General features: G+C 38.0%; 1 protein-coding gene and 1 pseudogene across 25 annotated transcripts in view; both read right to left on the bottom strand.

Annotated features, from left to right (window-relative positions):
• The window catches only part of CARMIL1 (capping protein regulator and myosin 1 linker 1), a 312,501-nt gene that overhangs the window by 102,390 nt on the left and 193,685 nt on the right, over positions 1-16,426 (bottom strand). For all 25 annotated transcript variants that reach the window (XR_011529654.1, XR_011529655.1, XM_070584187.1 and 22 more), the window contains 4 exons: positions 12,183-12,252; positions 3,551-3,632; positions 2,695-2,794; positions 2,538-2,592 (listed from right to left, as the gene is read on the bottom strand). Coding sequence is in view for 23 of the 25 variants with exons in the window: in XM_070584187.1 (XP_070440288.1) it covers positions 2,538-2,592; positions 2,695-2,794; positions 3,551-3,632; positions 12,183-12,252 (307 nt within the window). In the remaining 2 variants the exon portion in view is untranslated. The remainder of the gene's footprint in view (positions 1-2,537; positions 2,593-2,694; positions 2,795-3,550; positions 3,633-12,182; positions 12,253-16,426) is intronic.
• Positions 8,236-8,353, bottom strand: LOC139077567 (U2 spliceosomal RNA; annotated as a pseudogene).

Here is a 16,426-nt window from a genome sequence, read left to right as displayed (position 1 = left end):
TTTCAATTTTCTTAAGATCCTACACTCAAGTAAATGGAAAAGACTTAACTAAAAATGCTGCAGGCTCAGAAAACTTAATGTTTTAAATAAAAATAAATGCAACGTTGCTTTAATAAAAAGCTGTAATCACGTCTCTCATCATTTCCACAATTTCTATTCAACTACTACAAAAATGATATACTACAGCTTCTTCCGAACACTGGAAAACTGCCAAGTCTCCAAGCTAGTGAGCACCAACTCCAATACTATATTCAAACTCTAATACACCCCAGTTAACACTTAAAAATAATAGGCAGAGTTATTAATGCGAAGAGAACAGCCTGAATTGCATGCATATTTATAAGGTCATCCCTTCTTGATTTATTGCACTTCCATGTAACATTACTACTTCTTTTCATAGCTGAAGGTGCTGAATCTGAGAATCTGTCTCCTTGTTACAGGCACTCCCAGGAAAATCACACTCTGTTCTATTGGTTACAAAACAGGTTTGTACGTAATATTTCAAAACAAGATTCCCTGTTGTCTTGGCCCCTCAGTGTTACCATCCCACAGCTCTGGGTGCAGCAGCCTGACAACAACTGTCTAGAGTTGCAGGTGACATCTAGGTTTTCCAGCTGAACGTAATGTGCAATACTGGGCAAATACAGTATTCCACGGACTGTCAAAGAACAAGCTTTACAAACACAAGGTCAGGATGGAAAAAGCAAAGAGAGAACTTTACATACGTAAAAACCTTTAAAAAGTAGAACAAAAAATGAGCCCAACTGTGCCAGGTATCGGTGGAATTTTTATAGTCACAAGACGTAACTCCCAATCATTTTAAATTGTTTTTGCGCATCACTATCGCAGAAGCAGGAAAAAAACAGAAGGTAATTGCTTTTTGAAAAAGCCGCCTACTTTTCAATGACACGAACATAAAAAGCTTTTCACTGTACATAATCAGCAGCACACTACTTAAACTTATAAACAGAATTCACATTTATATAGCAAATTTTACCATCTGCCGACATGTTTTTAGGTGTGTTTTAAATATCAAGATTATCTTTTAAGTGAGAGACTTTCAAAATTACAGAAACAGAGTTGGAAGACCCTCATGTAATAAGCAAAATATGAAATTAAGAAATATGTTTTTCATAAATTTTCCTAAAATATATGCTAAGAAACAATATTTGGCGGTGAACATTAAATACGATTCTGCACTATCAACTTTCCTGATCTTTTAAAACTGGGCCAATACTGGGAAATCAGAAGCTCAGATAAAGCAGGGCAGTATAAAGTCAAATTAAATCTGTAAAACAAACAGTATAAATTCTGAAAGGTGTAAATTACATTCTAATTATGCCCCTAATTTTAATAACCCAGTCTAATAGGAACAAAATATGGGGTTTATCGGCAAATGAGGACAAAGACAAGCGTTTTAATTCATTAAATAATAATGAGTTTCATTTCTAGCCCACAGGTTGGAAATTATATCCACACAATGAGGAGGCACAACAGAATTTTCTCTTGCCCTCCAGATCAGATCCCCACAAACAGGTGTGGGACGAGCAAGGAAAAGTTTTGGTCTCCATCTCTCCTGGCCCCTTAGCTTTCTCAGCAAAATTAGCTTACAGTTATAATAGAATTTGCTCTTACCCCATATGAATTCAAAAGGGAAAATAATACTTTTTTAAAAAAGTGACATATCTCACATGATTAATGTAGGAAATCACTCTCATGACCTACAGAAGTAGCTGTCACAGAACATGAATAATGTGAATCTTCATAGTAGGAATACCAATTGATTTGGATTTTAGGAAACATAAAAGCTGAGTTTGGTGGCCAAATAGGACTAAGCTGGGAAAGGGACAAAAATCCTAAAGAGCATCAGTAAAATATAAGGTGTGAAACACCAGGTTTAAATGAAAGGAATTAACAGTAGAGTGCTTCTGGCTTTGTCCATAAAATATCTTTCTTTTTTCTAATGCATTTTAAAGGGCAGCAAAATAGGATATTATTTAGAATTAAATTTCTTTACCCTGAACCAATTCTTAGTCACAAGCAGTAAAACGGATAAAAATATAATGATTACTAGAGCTCAAGAAGCAATGTAAGATGGGAGACAACTTTCCTAGTCTCTTATAATTCTGCGTAATTATTAGACAAAATTCAAATGAGCAATATGATGTTTCTCAGCATGATATAAGGTCATAAAGTCAACTAGATTGTAAAAATTCATGTCTGCAGATTAATGTATTAGGTGAAGTTAGGAAAGAGTATAATTTATTAAAAGATGAGCTTAGAAGTCAATTTATACTCTTTTCAGCTATTACAATCTTCCTTTAGTTAGTAAATGAGTTGAATGAAAAGTACGTAAATTTTCAATACATTCTATAACTGTACTAAAGCATATTTCTCCCATTTTTTAAAATAACAATAAGAGAAAATGTATACATAGATAAAATTATCTGAAGTGTATCAGCATTAACCCAGTAGAAATAATTAGTAAGAGTGGCAACAAACAAAAGATTTTAGGCAAAAGCTTTTCAAATACTCACTGATTCTTCATCTTGAATCATCTGTACTAAGTTGTCCAACACAGGTGTCAGATTTCTAAAGAGATTTTAAAGATGCGGACAGTGGAATGAAATCAAAAGCTTTCAGGAGGCTGGTTATTTTCATCATTGTCATAGAAAAAAAATTCAAAACTCTTACTTGGATTTCATATTATTAAAATTTTTGCCTAATGCCAGGTGTTGTATTGATCTGTTTTTACTGAGCCACACTATTAAGGTAGATAGGTCAGATTCTAAACCTGGAAAGAATCAGAGTAAGTGGAGAATTAAAACACATGCTTCTAAATGAATTCTCAGCTGGAACACAATAAAGCAAAAGTGACACGCCGTTGGGTGACTTTCCTGAGGGCCCTGGGTTCTAATCTTTTATTTTCAAAGGAACTTTTTGCTCTCTTTTCATGTCCTATTATTTCACAGGGATAAACTCATTCTCTACAAGACTTATCTAAATCTCTTATACAATCAGTGGCTAAATAAAGTCAGCAGGGATGGAGCACGGATAATGGCAGAAAATTCCACTTCTCCCCATCACTTTGTGAGGGAAGATTCCAACGCACTGTTCGCTGGTAAGTAACTGCAGTTGTCTATGCAAATTTAACAGGTTCACACTCACATGCTATTATAATCAGCAGAAACGAAGCTAACGAAACAAGCTTCTAAATAAATAAACGAGGGTTCAATTTTATTATCACCAAGAACGCAAAATGTTGGACTCAGATCTTTAACTTTATCAATGTACTGATGATATATATTTTTTAACCTACTCATTTTACTGCATAGACCTTGCATTTTTGGCCACGGAATCAACTTAGTAAGACTTTTTGGCACAGATTTATTCCATAAATAAATTCTATTGTTAAATTAAAAGGTTCTATTGGTCGAGAAGTAAAGTAACATTTTTATCAAGGTGTTGTCTAGATTGGGCTAGAAGATTATTTTCCCTTTACTAAATGCTTCAAATAATATTTCTATTTCTTTTCTGATTTCTGACTTACCATTGTCGGAGATGTCTAAGCTGGTGATGTTGTGGATTTCGGCAATGCAGCCTTCTAACACTTGTGCACCTCCCGATCTCAGCTACGGAAACACAAACCAAATATAAGGTAAAGGCTTCAGCTACTGGAGGATAAAGAGCCAGTCACTAGTCACTGCTATTTCTCATACCACATAAATCTAAAAATCATTAGAAAAAGAAACAAAAAGAAGATGGAGCCCACGCAGGACCACCACTGGCAAGGCACTGTCTGTCAACCCATAAGAATTTTCTTCATTTCTGACTTTTGGGAATCCAAAGAGTCCCTTTTATACATGAGAACATGTGACTCTTTTATCTGATTATTACAGATTTCAAGGTATAACTCAACCAAGTAGCAGTAAAACCACCAAAGGAGACAACACACACTAACTTTGAATGTCAAACACTTCAGGAAGGACCCATCCCTAATTGTCCTACAGAAATGGTGTGAGGTCCAACTGTTATAAAGTAGGTAGTAAACAGTTAAAGGTGAGTGCAAAAAATGATTTGTACAAACTCACTGAGCCACAGAATAAAAAGACATTATATTAATCTAAATTACTATCATTATGGTTGGCTTATAGCAAAACCAAAAGCAAATTGTTAATTTCATCTCAATACCTAATTTATGCCAAAAAGAAAGGCAACCTATAAAACCCAGTATTTTTCATCTTTTGACATGAAACCAAAAGCATATTTTATAGAGATCAGAATATCTTTCTATTTTCTATTCAGCAACTATTTGAGTCCCTACAATGTGTAAAGCATTGTGCAGAAAGCAAAGTTTCCCAAGCTATAGCCCCTTTGCTCAGTAAACTTACTAACAAGAGAGAAGAAACTACCATTTATTTGGAACTTACTATGTACCAAGGAACATGGTCATTTCTCAATTCCCTTAAGAAAATTAAAATTTATATAAACTTCCATACCAAATTTAAAATATAAAGTGCTACTTTCTACTTGTCAAGTTTTGATGTAAGAATTTAAAGAATTCTTGTTTCACTATTTTAGATGCGATATTTTTATGGTACCCTGGCCCAAAACCTACCACTTTCTCTGGCTACTCATATATTAAGCAGAGTTTTGAGCAGATCTTTGAGATCACTCTTTATTCAGGAGTATTTCGGTTGATGTGTTTAAATTCAGCCTAACTTTTTTTTTTTCTTTGAGGAAGATTAGCCCTGAGCTAACATCTGCCGCCAATCTTCCTCTTTTTTTTTGGCTGAGGAAGACTGGCCCAGAGCTAACATCCGTGCCCATCTTCCTCTACTTTATATGTGGGATGCCTACCCCAGCATGGCTTGACAAGCCGTGCCATGTCCACACCAGGGATCTGAACTGGCGAACCCCGGGCCGCCAAAGCAGAACATGCAAACTTAACCGCTGCACCACCGGGCTGGCCCCCAGCCCTTCCAACTTTTTAAGGTGACAGCAAATTACTCTAAGGTGTCTGATGTGACCTCTGAAGGTGAGTGTCACTCAGGCAGACCTCCCAAAGAGACTGGTCTACATACTTCAGGGAAATCAAGACCACCCAACTCCACAGCTGAAAGGCTTCTGACCAAGTGTGTGGAATTATCGCCAAGAGTGAGCAGGCCACTTTCACTACTCCTTTTTTTCTTTTCCAGAGCTTTCCAGCTTATCCAAATGCTCCATCAAGCCCATCTTATCACGCCACCTCTAGACCATCCCTACTACCCTGCTACTCAAAGTGTGGTCCGCGGACTGGTGGCAGTCTGCCAAGTTTGTGGCCTGACATAAAATAAGTACAGAAATTGACTATAAATATTTTAGAAACCTTAGTAATAATAATATTAGGTCTGTTGTATCTCATAAGAAAAACTGAGGGCTTGTATTTTTTGTCTGTTTAAATCTTTGTAGGAATTCATTTTTATCATATTTTAGCAAAAGTTTATGGGTTATGACAAATCAGAAATTTGAAAAAAAAAAAAAAAAACAGGTTCTTCACCACAAATACTTTTGAGATGGACTGCTCCAGATCACAGCTTGTTAACAGCTGAAGAAGTGAATGTGTATGTACGCTACATCAAAGTTAAAGCAAGAAATGATTTAGGCAAACACTTCAAAGAAACAATTTGATTTTCAGAGCACGCAAAAACATTATGTTTTTCAGAATACAAACGTAAGTGCACAAGTCTTGACAATTTCATTATTTGCTGTTAGTGATTTCTCTGTTCAGAAGTAAAATTTCTACAAGAGAATTTCTACTTTCTATTATAAAGTACAGTAAAAATATTCCATCTATGGAAAATACAGGCAACATTTAAGTGCTCAATTCTGTTTATTATATAAATACTCTCGACTGATAATATTTGTAGCATACACCCATAAAACTAACATTTTCCAATTGTTAAAAAAATAATCAAATGTATCAATTTATGCTAATTTATTGATTCATAAGGTACTTACACAATGGCCAAGCTAAGGAAAGCCCAAGGAGAAAAGACAAAAAATGTTATCAGCAGTAAGCAGACTAACGGAGAAGATAAAGTCTCTATCAATACACAATGCAAAAAAGCAGAGTCAGAAAAAAACACTTCCAACTAAAATTTGTTCCCAAAACAAAAATCAAAAATTTAAATAAGAAAATAACTGATCTTCAGTTACCAAAAAATTTGATTGAATTCACCAGTTATTAGATGCCTAAAATTCCCAAAAAGCTAAAGCTTTCCTAAAACTGTAAAAGCTTTTCCATTACTGTAATGAAAAGCCTTTTAAATGAATTTGCATAATTAGAGGCTGTGTCTGCATGTGTGCGTGTAAAACTGGTTTTTAAATTACCCTCACTTAGATCTCACACACTAATGTTATTTAAAAGAAAGCAAGATCAAAGAGGAGTAAATGCAACGGAATCACTGAATACTTTTTGAATGTTAAAAATAAAATCACATTTCTTTTAAGAGGAAGTGTCCTCTCAAGGAAAGTGGAACATTTCAGATGTTACTCACAGTTCTAAGAGAATAGTTATATTTAACACGCAAATATCCGTAACGGGGACAAGAGAAGCAAAGACACTAAAATCTAGAGAGGACTTCTAATAATCCATTTTCCTTCCTCAAGATCACTTGCCACTTAAAAAGATGTGGCAAACATTACAAATTTAAATATAAAATAACTCCCCAAACTATCACTTTTCTTCAATTGGAATTCCAATTTTAATTTAAAAAAAACATAGTTTTTCATTCTGAGAAATTTTCTCACACAAAACTGTGAATATTGTAGGTTTCTCCAAGGATGAAAAATGGTTTGACAAGATCCAACCAAAAATGTCTTCTTGCTAGCAGGGTTTGATGCCAAAAGGCAATGTAGAACCTAACCAAAATATATATAAATACAGTGATTTCCAAGGTGCAAATGGTTGCATGTATTATATTGTTTCATATATGCTTCCTATGGTGAAACATTTTCCAACCTGCATTCCATACCCAGTCTAATAGGAAAGTGGTACACGAAGGGTACAGCAATGATGCCCAACACACACAGCAGATCCACCTTCTCATCTCAAAGGAGGTTGAACGACTATCAAATTGAACGGAATTGCCTCAGAAGTTTCTATTCACTTGCTGTAATGTCCTAACTCATTATAAATTTTAATATCAGGTGCTCTTTTCCTACGCATCATCAGAGCACCTTGCAGTGAATCGTGGAATTATGTGCAGCAACATTTCCCCTTAAAAGAACTAACTCCCACATCCAGACCTGCAACCAATCCTCGGCTATAATTAGCCTTTGCATCTTCACTAAACTATCAGAGATTTTTCTCTCTCACTTGGAAGAAGATTAAGCTTGAAGACTTTCGTTCCAGCACTTCTCTAGTCTTCTCTTGAAGTAAGACTATGAAGTAATAAGATTTTTAAAAACAGGCCAGAATGTATAGATTCACTGCCTCCTTTCAAGTAGACAAGCACATGGGGCGAAGACACACGAATGCCATTACCACCACCACCATATAAAACAGTTTTCAAACTCTTCTTCTGGAACCAACCTTGAGGGCAATGGAACACACACATTCCTTTGAAGATCTGCACAGATGCTAAGTTCTTACCCTTTGAGAGTGAATTAGGGTCAACCACAGGCATTTCAGACGCAAGTCTGGCCAGAGCCGGTAATACCATTTTGTGTCAAAAATTAGGTGTGACTGTAAATTGATGAGACTAATTCTTCTTGAAAGATTTCAAATAGCTTTGAAGGCAATTCCAAAAAATGTTTTAGTAAAGACAGAATATTTTAAAGCTTCTGAATAAAACGTTTTAGAAAGGCAATACCAATCTCTGCTGTAATTTCTAACATTCAAAATAAGTCTCCTCTGAAGTAATCTCTGCCTCCCCAGATAATGGTTCCCATGTGCCAGGCTCAGCACTGCGCCAAATACTATCCCCACAAACTATTATAATCCCCGTTCCACAGGTGAGAAACAAAGGCTGAAAGAAAGTAAGTCACTTGACAAGCCAAGTGGCTGAGCCAGGTTTCAAACGGGGCCTTTTTGATTCCCAAGTGCCCGCCCTTTGCCATGTCACCCTTTTCCTCCCGTGACTACTCTGAGTCATGTTCTTACGGAAAAAAATTATTCCTTTAGGTACTAAAAGACCAAGGGAAAGAAAAAGAAATGCTAACAGAATTCATGTGAAACGGCTTTAGGAACACAGATGTTCTTTCTCTAAGTATAGACGTTATCTGTAAATGTAAGGTTAATTTCAGTACTTATTAAACTGATAAGAACAGATACTAACACTTCATCTTAGCCAAAAGGCCAAAAAGAGACCATTTCAGTACTTACTAGCTTAGCCCTCATAGATCCAAAAGAACACAGCCCCAAATTCTGGATTTAAGTTTCAAATAACAATGATGTTTGTGTTACAGGAAAGCAACTCCATAATTTATATATCTGCAAGGTACTTTTTTTTAGTAGCATGAAGTGTAAATCTCCTCTCTCATTCAAATTGATGAATACGAAATGCCTCTTTCAGGGGAATACAGAAATACCACAAAATACTACAAGGACAACTCACCAGGAAAGGTGAGAATGAACAGCAAAGGAACTGGCATATGGTAGAAACAAAAATAATTTGCTTAAGCAAAGTTATTCTAAGCTTCCAATTTAGACTTCCAATTCCAACTTCAAGGTCACTTTCTTCTCTTTTCGTCAATAAACTCAACCACCATCTTAGATGATGATCACTTACTTACCATGACACCCATACAAACCTCATTTTAAAATTAATCAGGGGACAGTAGTTGTTTTCTAATAAAATTAATTATCTATTATAAGTATAAAAAGACTTCAAGGTATTTCACATTTGTTCTTTGCTTCTATGGCTCAGGTACCCTGTAATAGAGGCATCTGTAGGAGGTGTTGAACTCATACAGTGCCCACGTCAGAAACTGCTCAACATTAGGACTCTGACATTTGACTCCTTTCAGGTCTGTCAGTCCCTCATCTTAAGTAAGCCATCCCCGTGGAAATGATTTCCCAAGATGATTATTGTTGTCAGGGAAAAGTTTCAATTCCCACCACCACAGGTTGGGAATTAATCTGATCATCAGAGAAGGTTAAGTGCTAAATTCTTCCATGATTTTGATTGGCATGCTAAGAGTAGAGGACATTATGTCTATAGCAGCTACACAGAGAATGAACAGAAAAAAATATACATACGCATAATTTTAAACTTCCAAGCTAGTGAAAGCTTTTTTCTAACAGCATTACACAAACTTTGAAGTAGTGAATGATTAAAGAGCAGCAGTAAAACTCAAAGTGCCAAGCATTCTATATGGATGATATTGTAACCCCAAATACCTTTCAGGAGAAAGGTTTACTATATCATAGAGATGAGCAAAGTGGAACCTAGTTAAATTCGGACATCTAGTCTTAAGAAAAAAAAAGGGTGGAAAAAAAGATGACAAGACACATTAGGAAAAATAATTCTGTGTTTCATCAATTTCATGAGCAGCAATATAACACATGACTTTATAAATGTGGTCACCAGTACTGTGATCCAAGCTATAAGACGGTAGGAGAACATGGCACTAAGATAGTTTTAAGGGTTCCCCATCTCAACAGTATCATCTTATCATATAGTCCATAAACAAATGGCCAAACTGAAGTTAGAATTATCATCATACTAATGCTCAATCCTGCCGTTAGGGAACAATCATTTGATCTGGATTCCTATCTTATTAAGAAAAAATTTAAAGGAAAAAGTCCACTAGCTGTTCAGTAGAACCATACGAAATTGCCAACAGTCTGCCATTTCTGACCTACAAAAATGTCAATTTCATGCGGGTCACCTAATATAACTGTCTTTGAAAGTTATTCCCAATAGGATCCCAAAGGAGTTGAGAGAACAAGCTCTATAGCAATATAAGACAATGTTCTTTGGGCACATGACCCCTATCAATTTATTTGAGAAGAAAATGTCTAATCATACTTAATATCTGGATTGGTTATTTTTTTTAATTTTTTTTCTGAGGAAGATTCACCCTGAGCTAAACATCTATTGCCAATTTTCCTTTTTTTTTGCTTGAGGAAGATTAGCCCTGAGCTACCACCTGTTCCACTCTTCCTCTACTTTGTATGTGGGATGCTGCCACAGCATGGCTGATGAGTGGTGTAGGTCCGCCCCGGGGGATCCAAAAACCGTGAACCCCGGCTGCCGCAGCAGAGCACACTGAACTTAACCACTATGCCACAAGGATAGCCCCAATCGTACTTAATATCTAATAATTACTCATATTATCAACAACAATCAGGAAAACATACTTTCATTGTGGCTCTGCCATTAGTGAGTTGGGTTATTTCAGCTTCTTTAGACCTCAGTTTCCTCATCTATATGAATGGGATCACTTATTTCCATTCCAGTTTTGATGACAGAACTAAATGAAAGATGTTATATTAGCAGCAGTCATCATATTTAATCAGGATAGTAAAACCACTTATAGGCCACTGCTAATTCAGTAGTTTGATCTAACAGAGCAATCAAGTTTATACCGACTTGCTTTTTTTGATAGAATAACCCTTCCCATCCCATTCTTCTTATTCCTCCTGCCATAAAAAAATTATTATTGGCAAGTCCGTTAACAAAGTGCTGGTAAACAAATAATTAATTCATATTACTAGAGTTGGTTTCTGTTCTATGGTCTTTCTTTATAAATAAAAAAGCATTTATTTTCACATGAAAACTTCACAATGCAGGGTTAGCTTTATAGGGGTTTGGGTTTTTTTTGGCTTTTCTTTTTTCCACACAAAAGATTAGCAACCCACACACAGTTGGTGTTCACTCCAGCTCCAAATGAATTTAAAAAAATCCTGCACTAACAATTTACATGATACAATTTCAGACTTGTCAGTTTCTAGAATTTTCAAAGAGGTAAAGCATTAATCTTCAATATTTAGTGTTGGCTTAGGTGCCCAGCATTTTGGTAGGAGCTGAAAACATAAAACAAAGTAAGACACAGATATTGCCCTCCAGAAAGTTACAGCCTAGCTGGGAAAGCATACAGGAGACAATTTAATAATTGTGCAAGGCACTATGTGGTTCAGTGTTCAAATGCATGTCACCACCACTAAGTACTAGGCAATTAGAAAAGGACAAGATCATAAAGGGTTGAAGCAGTCAGGGAAGAAATTCAACAGATGGACAGACAGATAAGAGCAAATAAACTTTATATGTACCAGACACTCTCAGCAGCACTTGTCAAAAAATAGCTTCTCTAAACTTCATAACAAGGTTGCGGCACTAATATTGTCTCCCTTTTGCAGATGCAAAAATTGAGATTTAGTGATATCAACTAATCCATCCAGGATTGAAAACTGGGATCGAACCCTAAGAGTCTGATGCAGGTAGGGAGGAGACTGGACTCGAGCTAGATCCTTCAAGAGAGGGACGCCTTGGAGAAGAAGAGGGACATGGCAAGAGTGTGCCAGGAAGAGACAACATTGGGCATAAAGACCCAGGAACAGGACTGAAGAGACTTCCACCTCCAGCCCTGAGAAGAAGACAGCAAGTCTGACATGCTAGGTAAAGTCGGGCTCCAAAGAGACCGGGTGGTTTATACCTGGGTATTTTCTTACAAATGTAGAGGGGTTTAGTCTCAATTCCTCTCTGCGTTCATTGATAGGAAGTGTTTAGAATTGCTGTAATTTTGAGAAGTATCTTAATTTTTCTGTTTTAAACCAAGACATTAAAAAGTGAAATTCATAACAAGCCAGCCATTCCTTTCATACTCTCTAAATTCAAGGTAGGTTATACACACTTGCCCCCTGCAAGGAATGCTGTACAGTACACTTTTCATGACAGCAAAGCTAGTTGATGACTTTATATCTCAAGGCTCCAGCATAGAATACTTAAGCAACTGGCTCCAAGAAGGGGGGGAAAAGTCATTAAAAACACACTTGAATGCTTTCTGAATGGTGTTCCATGGCTGTTTGTAGATTAAACTTGCAAAATACGGAACATCAAAAACTTCTGTAATGTGTGTTTTTCTGCTTCATTTATACCATCTAGAATCACAGTATCACACTTTTTCCCGGAAAAAAACAAAGCAATTTTCAGGCTCTTATCTATGCTAGTACATACTCTTAAAGATGTTCTTACCTCACAGTTGCTGAGATCAAGAGAAACCCCTTTCAAGTTGTGATTACAAGCCAGGCCCAATAACAGCGCTCTGAGGGGAGGAAATACACATTAGACACAAATTCCACACATCACACTAAGAATTTGTAAGCACACTGAATAAAGCCCAGAGAAAAAAGAACGCCTTTTCTGAATCACAGGTCAAAAACGATCTCACTTTTTAAAATGCCAACTGCATTTCTGCCTCCCAACAGCAGTGAAGAAAATGACAGCGCACATTCTTCTGTTTGACACGGAGCAGATCCATCATAAATGCAAAACCCGACAGGATTGCTATTCCTATGCAAATAAACCAACAGTACACCTAATTGCACATTGAAATTAAATTGTGTTCATCACAGATCAATTCCCACCTGCATCTGCTGGGAACACCTTTAATAATGTTTAGAATATTATTAGGCAATTGTTATTATAATAGCAAAGTAAAGCTGGTTTTCCCTAAGGAATATGTTAGTGAGGAAGTCAGGCTCCACAGTATTCCAGGATGTGAAGTTATATCTAGATGGGTTTATTAAAGGGCCTACAGAGCAGGGATGGGTAAGCGTATAACAGCACCGGAAATAAGGAACAGGTCTTGAGTGTGAGTTCAGCATCCTGCCTGTGTGTCTGGCTACTAGCTGGTCACAAGGTAAACCACATCATCGTCTCAAAAGGAATGTTCTCATCAGCAGATTGAGGAGACTGGACTAATCACTGGGATCTCATATCTCTAAGAGAGTGAATTGATTCTACTCTCCTGACTCTGTCCTATGAAATCCAACACCATTGAGCAGGCTTGAAACATAAGTTTCACACATGCACACACATCCATTGAATTACACTGAGACGGGCCGGCCCAGTGGAATAGTGGTTAAGTCTGGCACAGTCTGCTTCAGTGGCCTGGGTTCACAGGTTTGGATCTTGGACGCAGACCTACACCACTTGTCAAGCCATGCTGTAGCAGTGACCCACATACAAAATAAAAGAAGACTGGCACAGATGTTAGCTCAGAGCAAATTTTCCTCACCACCAAAAAAAAAAATTACATTGAGAAGACACAAGGACCTCAGGCAGGCCCTGTAAGGAATACAAAGATGAGCACAAGAGGGCTCCTGCTCTCAAGCAAGGGAAACAAGTATGTGTGTAAATAACTATAATACAAGGCAGACAGTAGTAAGAACTAGAGAGCAGAACTGAGGCATCTGCTACCTAGGGCTGACTACCTGTTCTCAGTGTTCCAAGGAAAAAGACCTGCACCCAGTATACTCCAAAAATACCCCAGGGTAAGGGTGAGGTGGGAAGGTAAGGAATTATTTCACGGCAAAGTCTCTGAGATTTTCCCCTCCCAGTGGTTCTCTGGCCTCATCCACCGAGAGAGAACCCCAGCAGTGGGCGTGGAGCAGAAGAGCTTGGCTGCTCCCAACTATGAAAACAACCCCTGCAGGAAGAAAGCTGGAGGGCAGTGCCTTGCTCCTCATGCCTTTAATCCAGCTCACTAGCCCCTTATTCCAAGACACTGTCCTATGAGAAAGGCTGGGCATATCTCATCTCTGTGCTTGCTTCTGTTCAACTACTTAATAAATTGTTTCTTCTCCTAAAAAGTGCTTTTTCCCTTTCTTTCTTGCGGGTAGTAATGAGCTGCTGAAATCGATTGGGACTGAGAACCAAAAGGCCAGTCCAGAGGTCCCGGTTCTTACTAACAGCTGGGTGGTCTCAAGCACATCTTTTTCTCTCTGTGTCTCAGGTTCTCATCAGCAAAATGGGAGAGTGAGGACATTACCAAAGAGGTTCCTTTTATTTCTAACACATGCTGAGTTTCTAGGACTTAGCCACATTATTTCACGTTGTATTCTTCTAAGGTTTAGATGGAAGGAGACTTCTTCCTATTTTCTGACTTGTAGATTAAGACCAAGGAAACAAATGGTGTGCTTTCTGATATTTAACTATAGAAGGTCGATGATTAAGAGGTAAAGACTCATGAGACAATACAAATAACCCACAGAAACTGTCCTTAGTAAAATGAAATAAAGCAGAACAACTATAACAAAGCATAGCAGGCACTGGGGAAAAATTCTACAGCAAGATATGTTATTTCTTTTAACCCAGTGATGGAAAAACTGCCTTAACAATTATCCTCTTGATCCTCAATCATTAGTGCAAAATTGGTTAAGAGAAGAATTTGTATTTAACTTCTCAGCTCTATGTGGGGAAAATATGTGATGCTATATGTAATTCTGGAACAGCACATTTAATAGGTTAATTAAAAATACTTGGCCAGGGATATGGGGTCGGAGAGAAAGGGTACTACGTGGCAGGGAGGGCAGGAGGACAGAGGGAAGAAGGGACAAGGGGGAGAGAAAGCGAAAGAACAAGAATGAGCAGTAAACAGGAAATTAAAAACCAGTCTGAGTGACACTGGAGCAAGGAGCATCCTTGGGACACACATGAACTGCACTATTCCGGAGGTTTTAGGAAACACCAAGGAACGGTGTCACCATGTTCTTTAAAGCCGCTTGAAACACTTTAAGATGGACTAAAACAGCCTCCAAGGAAAAACATAACTGTGAAGTAAGCAGTTATATTCTTTGTATTGCTTTCAAAGAACCCCAAATTAAGAGGGAAAATTCTGCAAAATATTATTATACCCAAACTTAAAGTGTTACTCTCAAAAGAAGTCGCATTTCTTTAGCTTATTCTCTTAAGGCCACTATTCCTCAACCCTTTAAGAAACAAAGGTGTCCTCCAGCGCTCTTGGTGCAGTGGAGCGAAGTGTGTGCTTAGGAACAGTACTGAGCCAGAGTCAGCTGTGGGGCAGCGGGGGCCACTGCTATGCACCTCCCAGAACCCCCTTGGCTATCAGTCCTCCTTGGGAACTGCTTCCACTGAAGAAAAAATGCCTTGAACAAGGTCACATCTCTTTCCAGAGGCAGCCTATACCCAAGGACAGATCAACACAGGGGTATAAAGGCCTAGTCTCCTATCTCAACTCAGGACAGCTCTGTGAAGGGCCAATCCAGCAACAAAGCTCCCATGAGGTTGGCAGAGGCCTTCATTTTGAAGGCGTCTCCCTTCAGCATCCCCTCTGTCCAATCCTGCTTTCTTCCCACCTCCTCCTCCACAGAGGGGATTCCAAGAGCACTTCCTGATAAATACCCTACATGCTAATCTCCATCTCTAAGTCTACTTCCCAGGAAACCCAATCTGTGACAGTGAGTTCTGACAAATTACTTAGCTTCTCTGAGCCTCAATTTCCTCACCTGTGAAACAGAGATAATGATACCCTCCCTCCCACAACTGTAGTCAACACCGCAGGTGACAGTCTCTATATAAGCATCTAGATTGGTGTCTAGCTTAGGGTAGTGCTTTGCAAGTTCCCTATCATCCCCACCCCCTCAAAGGTAAACCCGAGCACCTCAGTTTTGTTATGACTTTTCAAATTATAGTATCACATTAAAGGTACATACGGAATTTTGTTTACAGACTCTTCAGCAGTGAAGTCTTTTGCCCCACATTAAAATTTCTACTGAATAAAACATAGACCTGAAGAGACTACATTATTAAACATCCATATAAATAACAACAGGTCACATGATTTAACACAAAATAACTTTGAAGTATAACATTTATAAGTTTATAGCTATAATAAAGTACAGTAAATCCAGTGTTGTTGTGGTATGGGATATTCTGTAAAATCAACTACGCTAACCAGTGAAGAGCTACTCTACATTTAAGAGGGATCAACAATATTAAAAGAATTAGACAGGGGGCCGGCCCAGTGGCCGAGTGGTTAAGTTCTCACGCTCCACTTCAGGGCCCAGGGTTTCACCGGGTTCGAATCCTGGGTAAGGACATGGCATCACTTATCAAGCCATGCTGAGCTCATCCCACATGCCACAACTAGAAGGACCGACAACTAAAAATACACAACTATGTACCAGGGGGCTTTGGGGAGAAAAAGAAAACAGAATAAAAATAAAAAATAAAATCTTAAAAAAAAAAAGAATTAGAGGGGCCGGCCCGGTGGTGCAGCAGTTAAGTTCACACATTCTGTTTCAGCAGCACAGGGTTCACCGGTTTGGTTCCCGGGTGCGGACATGGCACTGCTTGGCAAGCCATGCTGTGGTAGGCATCCCACATATAAAGTAGAGGAAGATGGGCACGGATGTTAGCTCAGGGCTAGTCTTCCTCAGCAAAAAGAGGAGGATTGACAGCAGATGTTAGCTCAG

The sequence above is a fragment of the Equus przewalskii genome, chromosome 19 (genome assembly GCF_037783145.1).
Source record: "Equus przewalskii isolate Varuska chromosome 19, EquPr2, whole genome shotgun sequence".
Taxonomy (NCBI): Eukaryota; Metazoa; Chordata; class Mammalia; order Perissodactyla; family Equidae; genus Equus; species Equus przewalskii.
The sequence above is the reverse complement of the archived record's forward strand: the minus strand, read 5'-3'. Positions and strand labels throughout refer to the sequence as shown.